This window comes from Bufo gargarizans, chromosome 4 (genome assembly GCF_014858855.1).
Source record: "Bufo gargarizans isolate SCDJY-AF-19 chromosome 4, ASM1485885v1, whole genome shotgun sequence".
Taxonomy (NCBI): domain Eukaryota; kingdom Metazoa; phylum Chordata; class Amphibia; order Anura; family Bufonidae; genus Bufo; species Bufo gargarizans.
Genome location: NC_058083.1, coordinates 29259023 through 29285391, shown reverse-complemented (window position 1 = coordinate 29285391; position 26369 = coordinate 29259023). Strand labels below are relative to the sequence as shown.

The following is a 26369-nucleotide window of genomic DNA, read 5'->3' as shown; positions in this document are numbered from 1 at the left end:
GGCGTGGATCCAAGTAGGTGCTTCTTCCGTGTGTACAGCTGTGCGGGTCGCGGCTACCATTGTAGTTGGTTGTCCGTAGGTGAAGTCTCCTGCGAATTTTCCTTTCTTTAATTTCTTTATCAGCATGATATCTCCCACTTGGAATTGGTGAGTTGGTTCCTGTGGAAGACAAGGAGACTTACAAGCAACTTTTTCCTCAATTTCACTTAGGGCTTTAATCATTCTGGTTACATTGGTGTTTGGGTTGTTCCTCAAACATGTGATACACCTTCCTACATAATCTGACACTAACTGTTTAATGCCTGTAATATAGAAATGCTGTGCTAGCAGCATGTGTGTTGTTTGAATGCTGTTGTGTCCTACTCCATGAAAATGTGCAATGAACAGAGGGGATCTGTGCTGTGGTATGCATGTTTCCCCCTCTTTGCAGAATAATCCTGTTCTAGGATTCTTCTGCAAGATTGGATAACACCAAGTGGCCATTTCATCGTCAGTAGCTGAGGACTGGAGATCCACACGCATTTGAGTTAACTCAAGTGAAGGAGGTACTAATTCACCATTTGCAATGTGGCCGGGGCCATCAGTGCAGCCTTCTTGGCCTCCGCATCTGCCAGGGCATTGCCTTGGGACACATGATCTTTACCAACAGTATGCGCCCTGCAGTGGACAATTGCAATCTGTGAGGGAAATCTTATGGCTTCTAAAAGTTATATGACAAGTTGTGAATGTGAGATATGCTTACCATCAGCTGCAGTGAATTGTCTCCTTTGCCAAATGACCCCGTGGTCCCAGACCACTTCATGTGCGTACCTGCTGTCAGTGTAAATGGCGACTGGCTTGCCTTTATGTAGTATGCATGCTCTCGTGAGTCCAATTTTGCTGCTTGTGCAGATTGGAATGTGATGGGTCTGGCTTTCAGGACAACATGTGTGTCATGTTGTATGGTGTGTATACAATAATGTGCCTCATTCAAGTGATCCTCGGGTCCTTTAAGTCCTAATAGGGCATTCAAGATAGGTGCTGGGCCTGAGGTGTGTGTTGCATATTTGATTTAGAGGGAGGGATTGCTGAGGAGTAGAATCTCATATCCAGATAGTCTTTGTGCAGACATGTGCTGTGTGTGCATGCCTTTGAGAAGGCCCACTACATCATGTGTGGTGTACAGGATAGTCTCATGTCCCATTGTGAGTGGCGTTGCAAGCTCAACCATCATAGCACAGGCTGCAAAAGATCTCAGACAGGCCAGCATTCCTTGGATGGATACCATAACCACCTTTGAGAAAAAGGCACAAGGAAGTAACTTGCCTCCGTGATACTGTGTCAGAACACCCGTAATGGTTTTACAATTTTGTCGAGCATATACGTGGAATGTGAGTTTGTAGTCAGGGGGGCCCAAACCTGGACTTGTCATTAAAGAACATTTCAAATAATCAAATGCATTAAACATTTCCTCAGACCACCTGATGAGATCTGGCATGTCTACAGGAGTGGCTTGTCTCATTACATTGTCATAGTAGGAGCAAACCATTATCTGCAGTAGTTTATCATACCAAGGAAAGATAACATTTATTTCTTGGTGTGCGGGGTGACCAGGCCCGCAATCAGACTGGACTCTTTCTGTGCTGATTCTCCTTTTCACTTTGTGAAAACAAAGCCCAAGTATTCAACTTGCTTTTTACACCATTGCATTTTCTTGCGTGACACCTTGTGTCCACATTCAGACAACCATTTCAACAAAGATAAACCATCTGTTACATTGGCCTTCTCTGACATACTACACAATAACAAATAATCCATGTATTGCAAGAGTAAAGAACCCTGGGGGGGGGGGGGGGTGCCAGTGTTTTAAACTGGCTTGGAGGACAATGCTGTACACAACAGGTGAATCAGCATATCCCTGGGGCATCCTGCACCAGGTAAGTTGATGACCCTCAAAGGAAAAAACTAAAAAAGTCTAGTCTGCTTGTCAACCGGGATAGAGAAGAAAGCATTTTTCAAGTCTATCACGCTGAAACAGACAGCATCTGCAGTAAATGGCTGACAGCAACTGAGAAATGTCTCGGCTGTCTCTGTTTACTTACGTGTTGGCTCCTGAACTTTTGTAACTATGTATGGGGGTCTGTATCTTCCTGATCTCAAAGCATCCCGCTGCCTCCTTCTCATATAACTGTTTCTCAAAGTCTTGTATTTTGTCTGAGATCCATGAGAAAACGTGCTGCTTTACAATCAACATGAGATTGGGAAGGAGACTGTCACTGCAGTCCCTGGTTGGGAGGGGGAAACTCGCACTTAGATTTCCCTCCACCCACAGTAAGAAAATTCACCAAATGACAGAGTGATAATATTACAGTAAGATATGTTCTTACACTTACCACCAGAACAATAGCTCTCACACAAACAGACGAATCTTAACACTCTATGTATCTTATACTCTAAATATAGCTATGCGTCAAACCAAGGTAGGTCGGTCTCCCTGAGACTGTTCTCTTAGATGTACCCCTGGTACTAAAAAAAATCTCTGTCAACAGTTAGATAAAGAAAATAAATCTCCCGGAGATCCTTATGGTGTGTCCCTGACACAAACCAACTTACGGATAGATCTCCCCGAGACTCTATGCCGTGCATGGCACTCCATTTTCCGGCCTTATTCATGAAAGTACTCCAAGTACTTATTATAAACTCCTGGAGTCTATTTTTAAGGCTTAACAATGTATCCCGGATACATAATAAAAACTCACGGGTAGGGATGTCTCTCTTTCCGGACACGAGGATGGCCTTCTCTATCCCAGATGGAGCCCCCAAACTGAAAGGATTTGGACCTTTCTGGACCTCTACGACAACCTTGGTTTGAGACACTGACGTCAGGAGAGATGTTTCTCAGTTGGCAATAATAGACACACATCACTGAGAAACACTCTAACTTTATTACGCTACAGCTTGGCCTTATATAGGCAGTAGAAAAGTTTGCATAACAACAGCGTTAAACCAATCACAAAGATAAACATTGGTAGTCACACAGATACTATCGGAACATCCTTTTATTGGTATGCAATACGTCACATATAAGAATGTACGCAGTTGTGCCAAATTACCCTAAATGAAACAGAACATTTCTTCTAGTTCTGGGAGATTCCCAGAATCTGTCCTGAGACAGATAAGTGATCCTAACTCACAGTGGGGGGAGGGGGGGGATTGTGAAGCAGCGCGTGGGTGAGATATTATAACAATTCTGTACATGTAAGAGAAGACAAGATGGAGTCACATTTCCCTTCAATGTTTATGCATATATCATCAAGTAATATGGCTTTTTCCCTAAGGTGAACGGAAATTGTTACACTACTGTAAACTGTAAAATTATGCTATTGTTCAAAAATTAGATTTGGTTTTGTGTTCAGTTCTGGCCTCATTAGAATAATGTAACATTTGGGAATGAAGATACAGCCCAAAAGTCCAGCACTGGAAGATGAGATGGCAAAAACCTCCACAGCCACCATATATTTCCCCTTGGTGCTGAGATAGGCTGGGATGAAGGAGATCCACACACTGCAGAAGACCAGCATGCTGAAGGTGATGTACTGAGCCTCGTTGAAGGTATCTGGAAGTTTTCTGGCCAAGAAAGCTACAATAAAGCTTAACACAGACAGGAATCCAATGTAACCAATGGACAAGTAGAAAGCAATGGCAGATCCCTCATTACATTGTAAGATTATCTTTCCAATCTCTATCTCAGTGTTATAATCTGGGAATGGTGGAGAGAAAGACAACCAGAAGACACAGATCACAACCTCTCCTATTGTACCAGTAATGAGTAATGATGTGGCCAGACGTCTCCCCAACCAGTGCCTCAGTGTCCTGCCTGGTTGGATGGCATGAAAAGCCAGGACTACAGTGACTGTTTTAGCTAAAATTGAAGAAACTGCAACACTAAAGATTATCCCAAAAGTCCCTTGTCGGAGCAGACATGACATCCTTGTGGGATGTCCAATGAATAAGACAGGACATAGGAATGAGAAGAGCAGAGAGAGGAGCAGGATATAGCTCAGGTTCTGGTTATTGGCTTTCACAATTGAAGTGTTCTTGTGCTTTATAAATATCCCCAACACAACGACCGCCACAGAGCAGAAGAAGAGATTGATAATAATGAGAGATAATCCTAATGTATCTTCATATGACAGGAAGTCAAGTGGTCGCGGGATACAGGCATCTCTTCTTTCATTAGACCACTGGTATTCAGGACACTTCAAACATCTTTCCATATCTGTAAAAAAGAAAATATGTTTTGTTTTGTTTTTTCATTTTTGTCAACACTTTAAAAAGTTACAAAAAATGTACAGTTACTGAAAGTGACCATGACAGTTTATAATTACATTTATTAGCTTATAATTTTATTTTTTATATAGAAAATTGCATTGATTTTAGTAGTAGTTTTACTCAGTAGTAGTTTTACTCAGTTCAGCACATACATAAAATGAAACCATGAAAAAAAAAAAAAACACAATGTGAGGAGCCAATCTAGGTAGAAAAAGAGAAATGCTGGTAAAAGTGTCCAAAGAACACATAGGTGAATCCGTATTTGAACAAATAGTACTAGCAGTAGATCTATCTGGTGAAGAAACCAATAGTCAACCAATAAATTATGGTAGGTATACCTAAAAGGATATAAATATAAATGAATATAAATAGATGGTGTGGCGAAACCACCCTCGCCACTGGGTCTTAGAGGGGACTGGTTGCCAGCCTCTTGCTCCAGGATTATAGCCCATAGTAACTTTGAAGGAGAAGACAGACGGGCCGCACAGCTTAAATCTGTGGAACTGTTTTGGACAGAAAAGCCATGAGTACAGCCAGGCCCAAGAGACTTTTACAACTAATTTGTGGTATGTTGTAATGTTAAATGTCTATGCGTATTGTAAAGGGTGGGACATTGTATACGTTAAGTAGTGAGGTCTGTTCCATTTCTCTCTGTGTGTATTGGCGATTGCCCTCTGTCCTGAGAGATAATTGAATTACAACTCGGTTGTCTCCAGGACAGAGGACATTATGTATTCTCCTGCCTGTGATGATTATGTTAACCATGGTGTACCATGATTATATAACAGGCAGAGGGGAGGATTATATGTGAGTTGTAGCCTTTGTGTTATTGGTAATTGTATTTTGTTGATTGCGTCTCAGGCAATGCCAGTGTGTTAATTAATTGCGTCAAAGACAATGCTCATTGTATTTTGTTGATTGCGTTACAGACAGAGGGAAGGGGGTTTTGTGTTCAATTGCTAAGAAGGTTTTAATACTGTAAATGCATGGATTGGCTAAAATATAAACTGTCAGTCTTCTACAAGGGCCCCAGGGGGAGTGTCCCTTGCTAGGAGACCTGCATAAAAGGCTGAAAAATAACCCATTAAAGAGTTCCTGTTTTACATTCAACATAAAGCCTCGTCTCGTGTGTGGGGATTGCTATACGCTGAAGATTTGCTATACTCCCCTGGCTATAACTACTAGCTCTTGTAAGAGCTGCTCCTGGCTCCTGTGGTGGTTTTGGTATAGAGCGGAGTACTTGGACTCCTTGGGAAGCACTGGGAGCATCCATCGACGGAGGTACCCGGTTGAGGTGCTAGGAGATCCGTTACAGATGGTTTAAATGCTATCCGCATGGTTATTTATATAGATACTTGTATCAGGAAACCAGAAAGGTGAATATCGGAGGATTGTAATCCTAAAAAGGATGTGACATATATTGATTAAATAAATGGAGAAAAGGGGGTGCGGTGTACAAGGATATACCACTCCAATGTATGGGGGGGACCTTTCACCTTTCTGGTTTCCTGATACAAGTATCTATATAAATAACCATGCGGACAGCATTTAAAAACCCGATCATTCTCTACCTATATAAAAAAAAAAATCCGATATAGGTCACATTGCCGTGCTTAAACTGATCCTGGAGATGGCGAGACGTTGAGGGTAAGCGCTTCCTGGTTGTCAGGCAACGATTCATGTGACGAAGTCATGTGATCGGGAGGCCGAACTGGAGGAAGCTGCTCTCCGGATCGTCACGCTCTGGGGGAGGTACCTGGTTGCCTGTGTGCGCATCGAGACTGGCGTCACTTGTAGGCGCGGTCTCTGTTTGTATACGCAGGTTCCCTGGATACCGGGCATGCGCGGTAGGACCTGAGGGATGCCACGACGGCTGCCACCATGAAACTCCACGTTGTAAGTCAGTACTTGTTTGTTTGAAACCACGCGGCCATTGATCGCATGATTAGCACTTTCAGGTGGTCATCATAATGTAAGCACAAATGCACTTTATGAAACTGATAATGTTTCTTGAAAATTTATGAAACCCACTATGTATGTGATTATGGCACAGGTTTATGGAACATGTTATCGAATGCACATATGAATATGTAAAAACTTTTATATATATGCACGCTTTTGATATATTATTGAATATGTTACTGTCAATTACCTTGTTAAATTGACCCACTAAGCATTGTGGGTATAAATGTAGATGTTGAGACACCAATGTTATGCTTGAGAAAGACTGCAACGAGCAGTTGAAACGTTGCACAGGGGAAATAAAGCGGGCCACTGTTTCATTTTATCCTGGAGTGCTGCCTCTTCTTTGAGATATCTATATCTATATCTATATATATATATATATATATATATATATTGTAGGAAGGCGCAAGGGTCCGTCATTGACGGAAGGTACGTGTCACCGAGGTTCCTGGCCTCGGTGAGATAAGAACCAGTTATTTTATGTGTCAGTCGCAGCTAGTGCTCACTGACACTGTTTTATTCTTAGTGTGGCTGAAAAGCCGATCCGGGCCGGTTCTTATTGGGAGCAGCCAAAGAGCAGGGTGGGTGGCTGTTCCCCTCGTCCAGGCCAGGTTTTGGGCTGGGGTTTAAAAGCCCAGCCAGAAGCTCAGCTGGGTGTGGTATGTTCCTCCAAGTAAAAGTGGTGCTGTGAAGGCTCTGTGTCTTGGGGAGCTGCATGAGAGCCACCAGCTGGAAGCCAGGCACCCTAAAAGCCTGCTGTGGATATTCAGGTGACGTGTTCATTTGGAGTTCTGTGGACTTTGGCCATGTGAAATAACATGGGGAATTTCTGTGGTGTGAATTAACACCAGGACTCTGCCAAGTGTTTGTGTTATTTTTTTCCCTTGTTGTGTGAATAAACACTGACTTTTGCTTTACTACCGTGTTCTTGCCTCTGTACTGCGTCCGCTTACCCTGCCTACCAGAGCGAATCCCCACAATTGGTGGCTGGATGCGGGCAAGCGCAGTGAGGCTGGCGTGAACGCCGAATTTTTTTTTCTCTCACGGTTGTATGTCATTTATCAAACCGGCTAGATTTAAACCGGTGTCAAGAGACAAAATGGAGGCTGTTATGAAGGCCCTCGTGGAAGCTAACCTGCAGCAACGCGAGGCTAATAAGCAGCAGCAGGAGACCAACCAGTTGCTACTACAACATGTAATGGCATTACAGTCAGCAGGAGCAACCCCAAGCTTACATGATGCCCGGAAAGCAGTACGTGCAGCGATCCCTAAAATGACCCCTGCAGACGACGTCGAGACCTACCTGGCGATGTATGAAAAAGTGGCCACCAGGGAAAAGCTGCCCCAGGACCAGTGGGCTGAGATCGTCGCTCCGTTTCTGACGTCAGAGTCCCAGCGGGTGTTTTTTGACTTGCCTGACGATCAAGCAGCCGACTACCCAAAGGTAAAGGGGGAGATCTTGGCAAGACTGGGGGTGAATGTACTGGTCCGGGCCCAGCGGGTGCATCAGTGGGGGTTCAACCCGGCGGAGCCCGTGAGACCCCAGTATTATGACTTGCTTAACCTGTTACAAAAGTGGCTACAACCTGACGTGTTGAGCCCCACTGCTATGTTGGACCGGTTATTAGCAGACAGGTTCTGGAGGGCTCTGCCACCCCCTCTCCAGCAATGGATTGGCCAGGTCTCCCCAGGGAATGCGCTGGAGATGGTCGACCTGGTGGAACGCTATGAGGCCACCCGGAACTTACAGGGGGGTTCTGTTGGGAGGGGGGCAGTCAGGTCCCGTAACTCTCCACCCCGGACCCAACAACCGGTGCCCATCAAACCTACCCGGGATATAACCCCTGTGGACCCCGCTCCAATAATCTGCTGGCGGTGTCGGGAGCCAGGTCATGTTCGAGCTGACTGTCCTCGTCAGGGGGAACCCATGGACACGAACTGTGGCTTCCGTCATTCATTATATGCCGGGAAACTGTGTGCAGTGGGTGCTTCGGAGTCTCTGAACCACCTGTGCCAGGTTGAGGTGGGAGACACTCCAGCGGAGGCTCTGTTGGACTCAGGAAGTCTGGTGACCCTGGTAAGGGCTTCCCTGGTACGCTCCGCTGAGTACACCGGCCGTAAAGTTGGAGTCATGTGTATCCATGGGGACTTAAAAGACTATCCTACTGCTATAGTGACTCTGTCTACGGTTTCCGGCAGATGGATCCACGAGGTGGCTGTTGCAACCCATCTCCACTATGAACTTATACTAGGGAGAGACTTCCCGGGCTTCACGGCACTGTGGCCGGTTCCGAGAGTGACTGATATGCATGATACAGGTGTAACCCTAGCAGAATGGCCCGGCTCAGGGGGGAGACCAGAACCCTGGGAACCTGAGTCTAAAGGTCCCGCGGTAGGGGTGACCGCCACCTCGGTGGAAGAGGAGGAGACAACCCCACTGAGTGTAATGGTGGGAGACATGGAGGACTTGCCGCCGGGGCCTGAGCTGGCAGACCTCAATGTCTCTGGGGATAATTTTGGTACCGCGCAACACCGGGATCCAACCTTATCCCGGGCCTGGGAAAATGTGCTAATAATAGATGGTGAACCACAACAACCAGGGGCAGAGTCGGTGTTCCCCCGTTTTGTGGTCCAGCAGGATATGTTGTATCGGGTAAATCAGCTGCGAGGTGAGTCCATTGAACAGTTGGTGGTGCCTCAGGCTTATCGCAAACTCGTGTTAGAGTTAGCACACCAGCATGTTCTTGGGGGTCATCTGGGAATGCAGAAAACACAGGACCGGATACTACAACGGTTTTACTGGCCCAGTGTGTTTAAAGAGGTGGATGAGTTCTGTAAGTCTTGCCCGACCTGCCAGGCAACTAGCCCCCAGCACCTTTTTCGCAGTCCCTTGGTACCCCTCCCGATCATTGAGGTACCGTTTGAGCGAATCGCTATGGACCTGGTAGGTCCTGTACCAAAGTCCGCCCGGGGACACCAGCACATCTTGGTTGTCCTGGATTACGCTACTCGGTACCCGGAGGCAGTGCCACTGCGACATACTTCTGCGAAACTTATAGCTAAAGAGCTAATGGAGATGTTCTCCCGAGTGGGGCTACCTAAAGAGGTCCTGACTGACCAGGGGACCCCTTTTATGTCCAAGGTCATGAGGGAACTCTGCAAGTTGCTGCGTATAAAACAGTTACGGACGTCCGTGTACCATCCACAAACGGATGGACTGGTGGAAAGGTTTAATAAAACTCTAAAAACCATGTTAAAAAGGGTGGTGACCAAAGATGGAAAGGATTGGGACCTTCTTCTGCCCTATCTCATGTTCGCAGTGCGAGAGGTGCCCCAGGCCTCTACTGGGTTCTCGCCCTTCGAATTGCTATATGGCAGACATCCTCGTGGCTTGTTGGACGTAGCCAAGGAGGCATGGGAACAACAACCCACTCCACATAAAAGCGTCCTGGAATATGTTACCAAGATGCAACAGCGGATAGAGACTGTTTTGCCTCTTGTCAGGGAACATATGGAGGCCGCCCAGCGAGCCCAGAGTCGGATCTATAATCGGCAGGCTCGGGTCCGGAACTTTAACCCGGGTGATCGGGTTTTGGTTCTGGTGCCGACAGTGGACAGTAAGTTCCTAGCCAGGTGGCAGGGGCCCTACGAGGTACGTGAAAAAATAGGAGAGGTAAATTACAAGGTACACCAGCCGGGGAGGCGGAAGCCGGAGCAGGTTTACCATGTTAATTTGCTAAAACCTTGGAAGGATAGGGAAACCTGTACGGAAGACAGCCCGCGACCGGGCTTTCTTGGACAAGAGGTTCCGGCTCCTAAGTTTGATGCAAGGGAAGCGGTTGCCACAATAAAAATTGCTGACAGCCTCTCCCCTAAACAGGCTCAGGAAACCAGGGAGTTTGTTAGTCGGAACACGGATGTGTTCTCAGACCTCCCTGGACGCACTTCCGTAATCCAACATGATATTGTCACCGAGCCTCAGGCAAAAATCCGGTTAAAAGCATACCGAGTACCCGAGGCTCGGCGAAAAGCCATCTCGGAGGAAGTGCAACTTATGTTGCGGTTGGATGTTATCGAGGAGTCTAAAAGTGAGTGGGCCAGTCCGATAGTATTAATACCCAAGCCAGACGGGACATTGAGGTTCTGTAATGACTTCCGCAAACTTAATGAGGTGTCCAAATTTGACGCATATCCCATGCCCCGAGTGGATGAGCTTATTGAAAAGTTGGGCCAATCCCGGTATTTTTCTGTGTTGGACCTCACCAAAGGCTACTGGCAGGTACCCTTGACAGAGGCTGCCAAAGAAAAAACGGCTTTTGTCACGCCAGAGGGGCTGTATCAGTACAAGGTATTACCCTTTGGTCTACATGGTGCTCCCGCCACGTTTCAAAGGCTAATGGATATTGTACTCCGTCCACATCGTCGATACGCTTCGGCGTACCTGGACGATATCGTTGTCCATAGCACCGACTGGGAAAGTCACCTTCCTAAAGTACAGGCTGTAGTGGACTCCCTTCGAAAAGCGGGACTAACAGCTAACCCAAAGAAATGTGCAATAGGGTTAGAGGAGGCTAAATACCTTGGGTATGTCATTGGACGTGGAGTCATTAAACCCCAAGTGAGCAAAATAGAAGCGATACGGAATTGGCCCCGACCTGCCACCTCTAGACAAGTAAGGTCATTCCTGGGAATAGTGGGCTATTACATGAGGTTCGTTCCCCATTTTGCCACTTTAGCGGCTCCGTTGACAGGGCTTTTAAAGGGACGGAAGTCCGTGATAGTCCGCTGGAATGACCAGGCGGAAGAGGCTTTCTCCGCTTTGAAGTCGGCCCTGTGTGGGTCCCCGGTTTTAGTGACGCCCGACTTCAAGGGGGAATTTGTGGTCCAGACTGATGCCTCCGAAGTAGGCCTCGGTGCGGTACTGTCTCAGGAAGTCAACGGGGAGGAGCATCCCGTTGTCTTCCTCAGCCGTAAGCTCACTCCAGCGGAGACCCGGTACAGTATAGTGGAGAGAGAGTGCCTGGCCATCAAGTGGGCACTCGAGTCTCTCCGCTATTATCTATTGGGGAGGAAATTCCGTCTGGTGACCGATCACTCCCCTCTCAAGTGGATGAGCCAGGCCAAAGAGAGGAATGCTCGGGTCACCAGGTGGTTCTTGTCGCTGCAAAACTTCAAGTTCACAGTAGAACACAGGGCAGGCCGGTTACAGGGAAACGCGGATGCCCTGTCCCGAGTACACTGTCTGGCGTGTGTTCACCCCCTCAGGGTTGAACAAAGGGGGGAGGTATGTAGGAAGGCGCAAGGGTCCGTCATTGACGGAAGGTACGTGTCACCGAGGTTCCTGGCCTCGGTGAGATAAGAACCAGTTATTTTATGTGTCAGTCGCAGCTAGTGCTCACTGACACTGTTTTATTCTTAGTGTGGCTGAAAAGCCGATCCGGGCCGGTTCTTATTGGGAGCAGCCAAAGAGCAGGGTGGGTGGCTGTTCCCCTCGTCCAGGCCAGGTTTTGGGCTGGGGTTTAAAAGCCCAGCCAGAAGCTCAGCTGGGTGTGGTATGTTCCTCCAAGTAAAAGTGGTGCTGTGAAGGCTCTGTGTCTTGGGGAGCTGCATGAGAGCCACCAGCTGGAAGCCAGGCACCCTAAAAGCCTGCTGTGGATATTCAGGTGACGTGTTCATTTGGAGTTCTGTGGACTTTGGCCATGTGAAATAACATGGGGAATTTCTGTGGTGTGAATTAACACCAGGACTCTGCCAAGTGTTTGTGTTATTTTTTTCCCTTGTTGTGTGAATAAACACTGACTTTTGCTTTACTACCGTGTTCTTGCCTCTGTACTGCGTCCGCTTACCCTGCCTACCAGAGCGAATCCCCACAATATATATATATATATACATATATAGATATTACTTTATATTATATTGTTATATGTTATGAAGACATGTATCCAGTATATTATATATATTTCTCATTAGGAGAATATTCGTCTCTAAAAGAGTGTCTGTGTGTTTTGTAACAATTATTTGCATCTTTGGTATGACAGGAGGTACTGATATCTCTGTGAGAAAACAAGGCCATTCAAGTTATTTATGATCCATAAATCAACATTGTGAGAAACATTCAGAGAGACGCCTAGAGGTCTGTCTCTAATTGCTACAAGTGTCAGAATTAATCCCTATAGCTTTGAATTAAAGCTTTTAAGGCCAAAATGTATAACATACGTTTTATTCAGACTAACATAATTTAACCCTTTATACTATGATGTAAATAGCTTACACAGCAGTGCCACCTAGGTATGGTAGGTGACATTACAACAGTAGCAAAAGTGCATTCTGGGTAAGGTTATGATGTCACATTTTTTATCAATAGTCACGCCCATCCGACTATGATTGGAAAGTTCCAAACTAGGAAGGTGTGTCTAACTGATAAGTTTGTGATCATAAACCATACACAGAAGGTAGGAGGACACACAAAAAAAAAAAAAAAAAAAGAGGAGAAGGAGACAAGTTGAGCTCTCTAGAGGGGTCTATCAAGATGAAAGCCATGGTGAGATGCGCTATGATGGACCACCCAGCTTTCCTAGGAGCAGAAGTGAGATTTCTACTAGGACTTGGTAAGAGACACAGAAAATGTTATTTCATTTGATTAAGACTAATTTGATAGTGTGGGTGAAATTATACCATCTAGATTGGCGAATAAATAAAATTAATAAATTAAATAAATAATTAATTGATCATCTCCATATTGAGATGTAGTCTTAGGATATTGTGAGGCTTCATTCTACCTGCAGAAGAATCATGACTCATAATTTAGCAAAGCATGAAATAATTGCTTTTATATATATATATATATATATATATATATATATATATATATATATATATATTGATAGAACATTCTTCGCCAAGCTAAGTGATGGATTCCCACAGGAAAGACTTCCAGTGCTTCCCATTTAAGATATGGTCTAGCAAAATCCTAGATCCCTGTTATTTGTCTTAATAGTCTTACCAAATTCATATGTGTGAAACTAGTCCAGGATGGGGCGGAAGGATACAGTTATCTCTTCTAAGTTATATCCTTGGATGGATTTGCCCATGCCTGAAGTCATGTGATGTGTAGTTGGTTAGAGGGGGTGGAATGTATTTAGCATTCCATATTGATGTCTAGGATTAGACATGCCCATCCTGATATCATGAGGTTTTCTCTGAACTGAAGTAATGTATATCACTTATGTTCCTATTTTGATATCCTAACCTAATAATCGCTTGGTTATAATGTTATTTTCACTCACATGTATTGTTAAGCTTGTAATGCTTTATATTAGCTATATATATATATATATATATATATATATATATATATATATATTCATTTGCATGTATCATTGTGTTTATTTACTTATATATGTTTGTAACCAATAAAGCTGTATATTTTTTTAAACCTGTGTATTATTGTATAATGCAGAACTACATGTTTATCATTAATGTCATCTCACGTCAAAAAGAACTTATTTATCTGAGGAAATAGTCAGACTCAGATGTGAATTGTATTAATTAGGTTGTCTACAATTCACCAGGTCGTGATTTTAAGAATTTATGACAAATTTTATAAATGAAATTTTTTTATGGTTATTTTTATGACCATAATTAATAATTCTTAATTGAATTATTACCCCCCGACACTCACACGTCTATTGTCATGCAAGGTGCTCAGAGTCTAACTGATTCATTTTTGGTCAAACTAATTTCACTTTGTGGCTATTACCTCCCTTTGTGGCGACAGCTTACTTTTTATATTCCATTTTTATATTTCATTTTTATACTAGATTCATTTTTTATTTTGTATTTTCCATTTTTCTATCTATTTTTTAACTATAATAGGGAGAATAAATTATTACCTACTTAATATAACTTGTCAGTCCTCTACTTGCTACCAGATATAGTGTGCCAGTCTACTAAGAAAAAGTTAAATATATGGACTGACATTCTGCTGTTTGTCCGCAAGATGCTGCTGTTTCCTAAAAACAGCTAACAGACTGTATGTTTTCCATATTTATGAGAGGTGGAGTTACAAAAGCCTGGAGAGGAATAGATAGAGCAGCCATCTTGGGGAGAGCTTGGAAGAGGATCCAGGGGCTGTCTGTGAGGAGAATCCATCGACATCCAGGTGTGGAAGCTCCAGAAAGACGTTGTAAGGTACAACTTGTCACTTATGGCGCCCTGGCTGCGACTGACCAGTTTAGTAATCTCATCAAATGGCTGCAGAAGTCTTCATGCATCACGCATGAGCAGCCACTGGCGCGGTGAAAAAAAAAACAAGCTCCCTAGAACCTGTCCTGCCGCAGAGTTCTCACAGGTAGTCGTTAACTGCACGTTTCTGCTGGAGCAGCCTATCAAGCGTATACATGGTGGATTTCCGTCGTGCAGTTACAAATCAGATGTCTGACAGGCAGGTGGTGTCGCCGCTGAACGTCAGCAAGGCGAGCCATGGCCGTGTAAGATCTTCTAAAATGGTCAGAGATTTTCCTGGCCTGCTGCAAGACGTCCTGGACACCGGGGTATTTGGCAACAAATCGCTGCACGACTAAGTTCAGTATGTGTGCCATGCACGGCATGTGTGTCATTTTGCCCTGTTTCAGCGCTTTTAGCAGATTGGCACCATTGTCACACACCACTTTACCAACTGTCAAATTGAGCGGTGTTAGCCACTGATCGGCCTATGACCGCAAACCTGAAAGGAGTGCAGGACCTGTGTGGCTCTTGGCTTGTAGGCACAATAGCCGCAGCACAGCATGGTAACATCTCACCTGGCACATCAAATAGGTTCTGGGGAGCTTAGGGTTGCAGCGGAAAAGGAGGAGTCAGCCGAGGAGGAGACGGAGGATGGAGTAGGAGGAGGAGAAGAAGAGGCAGGCCTGCATACCATCCGTGGCGGTAACACAAAATCCACACGGGGGCCACGGGTTGCATGCTTGACGGCCGTCAGAAGGTTCACCCAGTGGGCAGTAAAAGGTATGTACCTTCCCTGCCTGTGTTTGCTAGACCACGTGTTTTTGTTCAGATGTATCTTGGACCGACACGGTGTGCCAGAGATACATTCACTTGCCTCTGAACGTGGCCATATAGCTCTGGAATGCCCTTCTGGGAGAAATATTTCCTTCCGGGGACCTTCCATGGCCACAAATGTCTCCGAGTCCACAGGTTTATATGGCAGTAGTTGGCGAGCTAGCAGTTCCGACAAGCCAGCGGTCAGCCGTTGGACAAGAAGGTTATCCAGTGTCATCATCTTTTTACGCTCGAACATTTGGGCCACGGAAGCCTGCCTTATGAACGCGACGACGGAACGGTGGACGGTGGAGTGGAAGACAAATAGGAGGAGAGATGAAAATGAGAAGAGTCAGGACATGGAGCGCCAGGAGTGTGGCTTTGACTAATAAATCGTTTGATGCATGTGTCTTTACAGAGGAAGATGTTCTAAGTTTGCTGTCTAAAGTGAAGACAAATAAATCACAGGGGCCTGATGAGATACACCCAAAATTATTAAAAGAGCTTAGTGGTGAGCTGGCAAAACCGTTAACAGATTTATTTAACCAATCATTAGTAACAGGAGTCGTCCCGGAAGATTGGAAATTGGCAAATGTCGTGCCCATTCACAAGAAAGGTAGTAGGGAGGAATCGAGCAACTATAGACCAGTGAGTCTGACATCAATAGTAGGCAAATTAATGGAAACCCTATTAAAGGATAGGATTGTGGAACATCTAAAATCCCATGGATTGCAAGATGAAAAACAGCATGGGTTTACTTCAGGGAGATCATGTCAAACAAATCTTATAGATTTTTTTGACTGGGTGACTAAAATAATAGACGGTGGAGGTGCAGTAGACATCGCTTATCTGGATTTTAGTAAGGCTTTTGACACTGTCCCACACAGAAGACTTATCAATAAACTGCAGTCATTGAGCATGAACTCCAATATTGTTGAGTGGATTAGGCAATGGCTGAGGGACAGACAACAGAGGGTTGTAGTCAATGGAGAACATTCAAAACAAGGTCATGTTACCAGTGGGATTCCACAGGGATCTGTACTGGGACCAATTTTGTTTAATATCTTCATAAGTGATATTGCAAAAGGCCTCGATGGTAAGGTTTGTCTTTTTGCTGATGACACAAAGATATGTAACAGGGTTGATGTTCCTGGAGGGAAACGCCAAATGGAAAAGGACTTAGGAAAACTAGAAGAATGGTCAGAACTCTGGCAACTGAAATTTAATGTGGATAAGTGCAAGATAATGCACCTGGGGCGTAAAAACCCAAGGGCAGAATATAGAATATTCGACACAGTCCTGACCTCAGTATCTGAGGAAAGGGATTTAGGAGTAATTATTTCAGAAGACTTAAAGGTGGGAAGACAATGTAATAAAGCAGCACGAAATGCAAGCAGAATGCTTGGATGTATAGGGAGAGGTATAAGCAGTAGAAAGAGTGAAGTGCTTATGCCGCTGTACAGAACACTGGTGAGACCTCACTTGGAGTATTGTGCGCAGTACTGGAGGCCATATCTCCAGAAGGATATAGATACTCTAGAGAGAGTTCAGAGAAGAGCTACTAAACTGGTCCATGGATTGCAGGATAAAACTTACCAGGAAAGGTTAAAAGACCTTAATATGTATAGCTTGGAAGAAAGAAGAGACCGAGGGGATATGATAGAAACTTTTAAATACATAAAGGGAATCAACTCGGTAAAGGAGGAGAGCATATTTAAAAGAAGAAAAACTACCACAAGAGGACACAGTTTTAAATTAGAGGGGCAAAGGTTTAAAAGTAATGTAAGGAAGTATTACTTTACTGAGAGGGTAGTGGATGCATGGAATAGCCTTCCTGCAGAAGTGGTAGCTGCAAATACAGTGAAGGAGTTTAAGCATGCATGGGATAGGCATAAGGCCATCCTTCATATAAGATAGGGCCGGGGCTATTCATAGGATTCAGATATATTGGGCAGACTAGATGGGCCAAATGGTTCTTATCTGCCGACACATTCTATGTTTCTATGTTTCTATGTGGGTTCTGACTGCATTGCTTCCACTGGACTCGGTGATGGGAGGCCAGGTGCCTTCTTAAGGTAGTCGTCCCTAAGAGAGTGTTGGGCTTACCGCGACTTATGCGTTGACAGCACAGGCTGCAGATGGCAACACTGCGGAGCCATATGCCAGCGTCCTGGGAGAGCCAGATGTGACCGTGCATGGTGGATGGCTCGCTCCAGATTCTTTTGCAGTCTGCTTTTTGCATCCTGTGCACTGCGAGTTCTGCCTTCTTATCCGCCTTCTCCTCCCTATCTGCTGCTCCGTCTCTACCTCTGAACTCCCCTCCTCTTCCTCTCTTGTGGGCACCCATGTGATGTTCATCGACACGTCATCATCCTCACCTTCACCACCACTGACATTAGAGATCTTGGAGTAGGCAGCAACAGTGGCGACCTCCGTCTTTGGGCTGATCTGGCTACTGTCGTCAGACCGCTGGGTGTCTGCCATTGCTACCTCCTCTTCCTGATCCGATACCAAGAATGGCTGCACATCTGTAGGGTCTGGTAATGGATTGGAAAATAATTCTTCTGACTCGAGCAGAGGGGATATGGTGGTGGTGGTGGTGGTGTCTTTGGGGGTGTACACAGCAGAGAGTGAAGAGTGTTCAGATAGAGAGGATGAAGAGGGTGCAGAATCGGAAGGCTGAGTGAGCCACTCAATCAAGCCTGGTGTGTCCTTTGATATAATCGCACGCCCCTTCTGCAACTTCCCGCTTAGGCTCCGGCCTGGTGCACCTGCCCTACCCCTACCACCCCTGCGGAATGGCCTGCCTCTTCCGCTGCCTGTCATTTTCAAAGTGACCCTGTGACAAAAGTCCCTTTAGAAGAGCAGTATTTGTGGAAGAAGGTATATCACGCACCTGCCTCAATCAGTTTTTTTGGGGGGCAACTGGTATATCACACCAGAAGAAATTATTTGTTCCTATATCGTTTATCACTCTGTGTAGCTGAGGTAACGCAGCAAAACCGCAAACAAATGCTGCACTACCCAAATGCACTATATAGAAAGTATATTATTGGTATATAACACCCCTGCTTCAATCAGGTTTTTGGGGGGGAAAACTGTTATATCACAACAGTAGAAATTATTTGTTCCTATAGCGGTTGTCACTCTGTGTAGCTGAGATAACACAGCAAAACCGCCATCAAATGCTGCACTACCCAAATGCAGAAAGTATATTATTGGTATAACACCCCTGCTTCAATGAGTTTTTTGGGGGGGCAACTGGTATATCACATCAGTAGAAATTATTTGTTCCAATAGCGTTTGTCCCTCTGTATAGCTCCAGTATCGCAGCAGAATCGCACACAACTGCTGCACAATACAAATGCTCTATAATATACTTTCTATGTTAGAAAGTATATTATAAGTATATCACACCCCTCAGTATATCACACCTATCGATAGCACACCTATACTAGTCCTTAAAAAGACTTTTGTGGCCCTATTAGCTAGCGTTTGGTGTCCCTAACAGTCTGTCCCTGCTCCTCACAGCAACCTCTCGCTACACTGGCAAAAGACTAAATGTAAAATGGTGGCCAGATCAGGTCTATTTATAAGGTAGGGGTATCTTCATGTGCTTAAACATCTCAATTGGTTGCCCTGTACCATCCTGTCCTGGATATGTCATGGGTCAAAGTTTAAGTATATTATTACAATATTTCAAGCTTGTATTTCACACTAACAAATGCAGCATAGGCCCCAGATGTAGGGTGTTGCCAAAAATGGGTGTTTTTTTTTAAAACCAGAAAAATTATTGAAGCATTTCAAGCTTGTATTTCACACCGACAGATGCTGCAAAGGCCCCAGATGTAGGGTATTGCAAAAAATTTGTGTTTTTTTAAACATATAATATTATTGCATGATTTCAAGCTTGTATTTCACACTGACAAATGCTGCAAAGGCCCCAGATGTAGGGTATTGCCAAAAACTGTTTTTTTTTTAACCCAGAAAATTATTGAAGTATTTCAAGCTTGTATTTCACACTGACAAATGCTGCAAAGGCACCAGATGTAGGATATTGCCAAAAACGGGTGTCTTTTTAAACCCAAAATATTATTGCTGTATTTCAAGCTTGTATTTCACACTGACAAATGCTGCAAAGACACCAGATGTAGGATATTGCCAAAATTGGGTGTTTTTTTAAACCCAGAAAATTATTGCAGTATTTTAAGTTTGGATTTCACGCTGACAAATGCTGCAAAGGCACCAGATGTAGGGTATTGCCAAAAATGGGTCATTTTTTTAAACCCAGAATATAATTGCAGTATTTCTAGCTTGTATTTGCCTGTCTCAAATGCACATATGCTGTGCTGGTGCACTGAACTTGCATAAAATGGCCGCTGCCGCCCACCTAACTAACAGACGGAAAAAAGTAATTTTTCTGGGTCACTGGGCTCAGGGCAGGGTAAAAAAATTGTGCACTGCACCCGCACAACTAAATCTATGTAGAAGAACTTCAGATTAAAGATTCTTTCCTATTCTCTCCCTCACAGCAGCAGCATCCTCTCCCTACACTAAGCACAGCAGAATGACGTGCAGCGCTACGTGACTCAAGCTTATATAGAGGCCGGGTCACATGCTGCACTGGCCAATCACAGCCATGCCATTAGTAGGCATGTCTGTGATAGCTTCTAAGGGCGCAAGAGTAAAACACTTGTTGATTGGCTGCTCTGCATCCTTTCTAAAGGCCCCATTAAATCGCCGAACTCTAAACCCGAACTTTTACTGAAAAGTTTGGGTTCGGGTCCGGGGTCCAAAAATCCTAAAGTTTGGATTATCCAGCAAAAATTGAGCCCCAAAACATCTCTATAGACATAACTATAAAAAAAAAAAAGTTACGGGGGTCAGAATTTGGCAGTGAAAAGTAATATATTTTTTTCAGTATTAAAGTGCAAGAAAAGCCATACATATGTGATATTTCTGGATTGATCCTGACCTGCAGAATGAAGAGCACAAGTCAGTTTTACTGCACAAGACCTAAAACTATGGCAGAATTGCATTTTCTTCCAATTCCATCCAATGCAGAATTTTCTTCCCAATTCCCACTACATACTATGCAATATTAAATAGTGGCATTAGAAAGTACAACTTGTCCTGCAAAAAATAAAAATAAAAATCCATCATACAGCTATGTCAACAGAAAAAAAAAAAAGTTACGGCTCTGGGAAACCAGGGAGCAAAAAACGAAAGTGCAAAAAATCAATAATTGCCACTTCAGGAAAGGGTTAAATGTCCTGGAAAACCCCTTTAGGAGTTCTTCTCTACCTCTTCAAACCTCAATGTACAATTCTTTACATCTAGCAAAACGAACAAGCCAATAAATGTCCATCCCTCACCAGTCTGGTTGGAGATCTCGCCTTCTGCACAGGGGGCACAGTAGTAGCAGCATTTCTGTTTTCCTTCCAGTGGGACTTTCCTGTGTCCTGGGAGACAAATCTCAGTACAGACGGAGCGTGGTGTCTGGGATAAAAAGTCATACAGAATTTTCTTTTGAGTCGCGATAAGAGACAGCAATGTATAAAAGGACAAAGAATACTTGAGGTGTGAAATCTACCTGGAGAAAGCGCTGTTCCCAAAAAATTGAACTTTCATTTATCACAAATTGTAGATGGCCGTTGACTTCATGGAATTCTCCTGCTGGATATTTCTTTATGGTTCTATTAGAATCTACAACGCAATTTACCAGAGAGAATCTTGTCGCGAAGTTTCCTTTTTCATCAAGGTGAATGGAATCTCCACCAGGAGTTGTAAAATTAACTCTTCTTATATATCGATGGAGCTTAAAGAGAAATAGCAAAAGATTTAAGGGATATCCCATCTCCCCTCTTCTACTTTCTAACCCTTGCATTAAACTTTCTATAAATATTTAATATGCTACACCTCTTCACGCATATTTTTTATACCCATGCCTCCAAATTCACTGTCTGGCGCCTCTCTTATTGACTTTTCGGCTACAGTGGGTGATATAAAACTCTTCCATCAAATAATAAGCAAGTGTTGCTGATAGACAATGCAACATCTCTCGCCTCTGTGTGCATGATTGCTGACTAAGTGTATTTGTTCCTCCATCTATCCTCCGAATTATATTCACTGTATTGTAATACGCAGTGGGTTTGGACCCAGTGTGCTAACTAACCAGTTTGACTTTGGGATAAAACTAAGGGCGTAGTCCCGGCATTTCCATGGTGTTCACCCTTTAACCTCTGCACAAGGATATGGACTTCGCTGCAGGAAAACAACCACACTGCTACCCAATGGGGTAGTGGCAGCCTGCCAAAATGTGGACAATTAGTTAGCATTTGTGCAAACATAGCCACCCCTACAGGACCTCAACAGTGGCTGCATCCCAAGGAAAAAAAGTGAGCAATATTAAAGAGTCAGATACTGTACAAACAGTAGCGAAGGACTGAAAGGTCTGGGTCCAGGTGTGCAGTATGCATTTATACTTGTATCTGGAGAATTACTTACCATCAGAGATGAGAGAATGGATTCTAAAGTAATAAGAATTCATCTGCCAAACAAATCCAAAGTTTTGGTGATTCGTTTTGCACAATTTTACTGTGAAAATTGATGGGGATAATAGGAGGGAAAATGAAGATGAAGGATCACAGGACACTGGGAGAAAGGAGGGGGAGGCTTGCCCTGACTAGCTCAGAGGCGAACATACAGCCTGATTAGCCCGGGACAAGATTCTGGCAGGTCCATTTGCCCAGAAGAAATGCCATTCTAAGTCTAGCTTGAGATCCAATATTATGTGTGTTGTCGTTTTTTCTGCAAAAAGCAACTACAGACACAAGCTACCGTAGCAATGTAGGTGTGAAAGGGAGAGTTTAGGAAGAGCATAGGGAAATAATTAGTGCAAGCGGTTATCTAAATTGGGTTTAGAATTTTTTGTAATACAAAGTAATGGTCTGCACACTCATTATGCTCCAGCCTCTCTGCAGCTTATCTAATTATACCGGCCACAGCACACATCCAATTTGGGCCTTTGATAAGGTTACTCATCCTATTCTGGTCCAACTCCACCTAAGGACCTGATAATTCCTGTCCTGACTAAGTGTATTTGTTCGTCCATCTACAGGAATTACCAGTAGAAAGAGGGAGGTGCTCATGCCGCTCTACAGAGCACTAGTGAGACCTCATCTGGAGTATTGTGCTCAGTACTGGAGACCATATCTCCAGAAGGATATTGATACTTTGGAGAGAGTTCAGAGAAGAGCTACTAAACTGGTACATGGATTGCAGGATAAAACTTACCAGGAAAGATTAAAGGACCTTAACATGTATAGCTTGGAAGAAAGACGAGACAGAGGGGATATGATAGAAACTTTTAAATACATAAAGGGAATCAACAAGGTAAAAGAGGAGAGAATATTTAAAAGAAGAAAAACTGCTACAAGAGGACACAGTTTTAAATTAGAGGGGCAAAGGTTTCAAAGTAATATCAGGAAGTATTACTTTACTGAGAGAGTAGTGGATGCATGGAATAGCCTTCCTGCAGAAGTGGTAGCTGCAAATACAGTGAAGGAGTTAAGCATGCATGGGATAGGCATAAGGCCATCCTTCATATAAGATAGGGCCAGGGACTATTCATAGTATTCAGTATATTGGGCAGACTAGATGGGCCAAATGGTTCTTATCTGCCGACACATTCTATGTTTCTATAAGCCAGATACAGAAAATGATTTCAGACAGCACTACAGTCACAATTCAACAAGCATTTTTTGTTAATCCAGCTGAAAATAGTGCATTATTTTTACAGCAACATTTCAGGCCACAATATGATTTGGCCATTTGTCAAGTCAGTTTACATTTGCTCCTTATTTGGGTTTGATTAATAAAGAAATGCTTGTTGCATTGCAACTGGAATGCCATTTGCAAATGTTTTCCCCCCCTCTCTGGAGCTTAGTTTGTGGGTTGGCCGCACCCCCTAGTCGACAGTCTGGAGCCTCCTGCACCTCAACAAGCTCCAAGATATGAAAGTAAGAAAGAATGAGGAGGAGGATTTGCATGTGCAACAATAGCAGTCTGCAAAGGGCCCCTTTGAGATGAGATAAGTGTTTTGTGACGCCAGTTGCAATGAAGCAACAACGGGACGAAGTCCCTTTAAGAAATGGTGTTGGCACCCAGGTGTAGGAATGGCCAAGTGACATAGGGTGGCCTATAATGTCCCTTAATGTTTTTTACACGTGTCACAGTGCTCCTACCAGGATACACTGGAACCCCAGGCGTTGGCTCTGAAGCAGACAGATAGGGTGAACAATTGAGGGATTTGAAGAAATATTTGAGTCCAGACCTTTTGATGAAGTTCAATGGCAGCTTTACTTTGCATAAACATTTCTCCAAATGGTTTACAGACTTTATCTTGGTTCCAGCAGGCTTTATCATTAACTCTGGCAGGCAAACAATCTCAACACTGCTACATTGTTTTTCTTTGGCTCTGCTGTACTAACAGACTTAAGTGGAATCTCTGCTTTTGCAGGATGCTGCAACTTCACTCTGTAGTCTGACTCTAGGTTATGCAAGGGAATAGGTTAGAATCCTGGCAGCTCCAATATGGAGTCTCAACCAGAACTCCCTACCTCCTACTGGTAGCAAACAGGACTCACCCACTTCCCCTCACCAAGAAAGGAGGGGAGAATGGAATGGTGAGTTCCATTCTCTCTAAGTGTAGCTCTGCCATAGTTGCTGCCACCTGCTGGTGAACCAGGCACATTACATGAACAATTTCATAACATTATTATAAATGCACATTATTATAAATGCACCTGGAAATAAATGCATAAGATAACATTATATTAGCATTCACAAATATAATCTGGTCGTAGGAGTGGTAATGCCACTCGGGGCCATTACACATGGTGAGAGAGAGAGAGAGAGAGAGAGAGAGAGAGAGACAGAGAGAGGTAAGTCAGCTACTGCATTCCAGACCCTGCTACTTCAAAGGAGAAAAGAGTAAAGTTGCCCTATGCACTCCAGAATAATGGACACTACAAGCCACAGTTGCTAGAACCCAGTTATTACCCAGAAATCTCTGAAGCAGATATTTTAGCCAGAGACATCTGAAGGCTAATGCCATACTCATCTGCTTTTCTCATGTTGAGACATCTGGGAGGACTTTGTACTGTGCAAAAAGATTTGTTGGATATTCAATCTGGCCTGGTCAGTAACTCTCTTAACTGCACATGCTGGCCATTACATCTCCAGCTCCTGCCCTTGCTATCACTCACATGGTCATTAACACCATGGATAGCCCCAAACTACCATCATGCAGAAGCACATAGCTATAGGGAGTGCTTCAAGGGAATATAGGGTGCCTCTTCTTCACTTCAATGACCCCATGGAGCAATGGCCTGAGGGGCTTGCTGATTTGCTGCTTGATGCACATTAGAAACTGATTGGCTGTGTCGCTACTTTTGCATAGGCTCATCAGCTGTAATACAGCATGGCAATGCTTCACTTTACACATATGATAGATAGAGGGGGGTCGAAGTTGCACTCTGCCCTGCTTCTATTGGAGATATTTCCATTAAGAAGGGTGTAGAGGGGGTAGATAGACACCTGGTGTGGGAACCAGACTGACACAAACATGGAGGTGTCAACAGGACCTGGCCTTGTTGCAAAGTAAGCTGCGTCAGTGCTGCTGCTGAAAAGAACATTGACCCAGTGAGCAGTGAAATACATGTACTGTCTAGCTTCTCCAGTTGTTGATAGGGGTGTTTACCTTGCTAGAAAGAGACAATTACAAGGAGAGGCCCATGTTCTCTGCTACATTGCTTCTTTTTAGAAAGAAATTAGGCAGCCCAATAGGAGGGGTCAGAGAAGACAGAGATGATGCAAGAGAAGGTTTTTTTCTAGAGCTACAAAGAAGAGGAGCAAAATGAATGTGCAGTACACCAGATTTGGGGGTATCTGCAAATGATTGTAATGTATTGTAATGTAACATATTTTCTTTGTAGTCGCCATGTGTACCAGTAAGAAGAGGCATGGTTGGCATTGGTTGGTAGGCACTTGGCTACCAGGAAGCAGTGGGCTGGTCCTGCTTCCTGCCAGGAGTAGGAGTTGCTGTCTAGCTACAGAGAGAAGATAAAGCACATGCCAGAGCTTCTACTCCTGGAAAGGAGATTCTTCTCATGTGAGACCAACACTCAAGGGAAATAAGCAAATTGTGCCTCCAGAAAGCATCAGAGTGACCAGACAGCAGAGCGATCAGTGAAATACAGCAATACGGTATATAGACACTGCTGTAAGGTGAGGGACTATGGTTCAGACATCCATAACTGTAGCTCCATTTTCTGTTGACTGTAGCTCCATTTCCCCCCGAAGACGCCGCTGGTGCATCGAACCATGTTGGGAGAACTGCGTATTTAGCTTTTTAATTTAATCGACAAAATGAATGAATATATGTGGTGGGGTGTAATGCAGACACCCTGACTACCTACAGGAATGAATAAATGAGAAAGTGGATAAATTGATGAGGGACAGTTAGTCACAATTATAAGATTAGGTAAAAGGATGGTATAGTGCTAACAATTCCTACATAAGAGCAAGAGGCTACTAGATAGCTAGGCTGCTAATTGGGTGGCAACAATAACAGCCAATATTGACACTATTTGATACTATCTGTTACAAAGCAATACAAAGTGAATATAATCATAGCATAGTGACTATAAAGGATAGTCAATATCCCAGTCGATCCCTCACACCTGTTAAAGAAATCACTGAAAAAGACAAAAATACACTCAGATCGTCACTTACAAATTGTATTAGTGTTAGTATCTTGGACAATAGAAAATTTTGATTTTAAGTATATGTTTATTAAATGTAAAATTTTATAATAATGACATGAAACAGGAATTAGATAGCCTTTGGGTTTTCACTCTGTAATACGACCACTATGCAATGAAAGCCCGCAAATAGAAGGGTGGCGTCATCCTGTATTACCTTCCAAGCACCAAGGCCTTATGATGTTTTGCGCTTCAGAGTCTCCGGGGGCGGAGGTAGAGTCTGGGACT

General features: G+C 44.0%; 1 protein-coding gene across 1 annotated transcript in view; it reads right to left on the bottom strand.

The window, feature by feature from the left end:
• Window positions 1-3359: 3359 nt before the first annotated feature.
• LOC122935145 overlaps window positions 3360-26369 on the bottom strand; it is a 105531-nt gene continuing 82521 nt past the window's right edge. Inside the window, exons 5-7 of the mRNA XM_044290911.1 lie at window positions 21038-21133; window positions 20691-20814; window positions 3360-4258 (exon numbers count right to left, since the gene is read on the bottom strand). Coding sequence (XP_044146846.1) covers window positions 3360-4258; window positions 20691-20814; window positions 21038-21133 — 1119 coding nt within the window. The remainder of the gene's footprint in view (window positions 4259-20690; window positions 20815-21037; window positions 21134-26369) is intronic.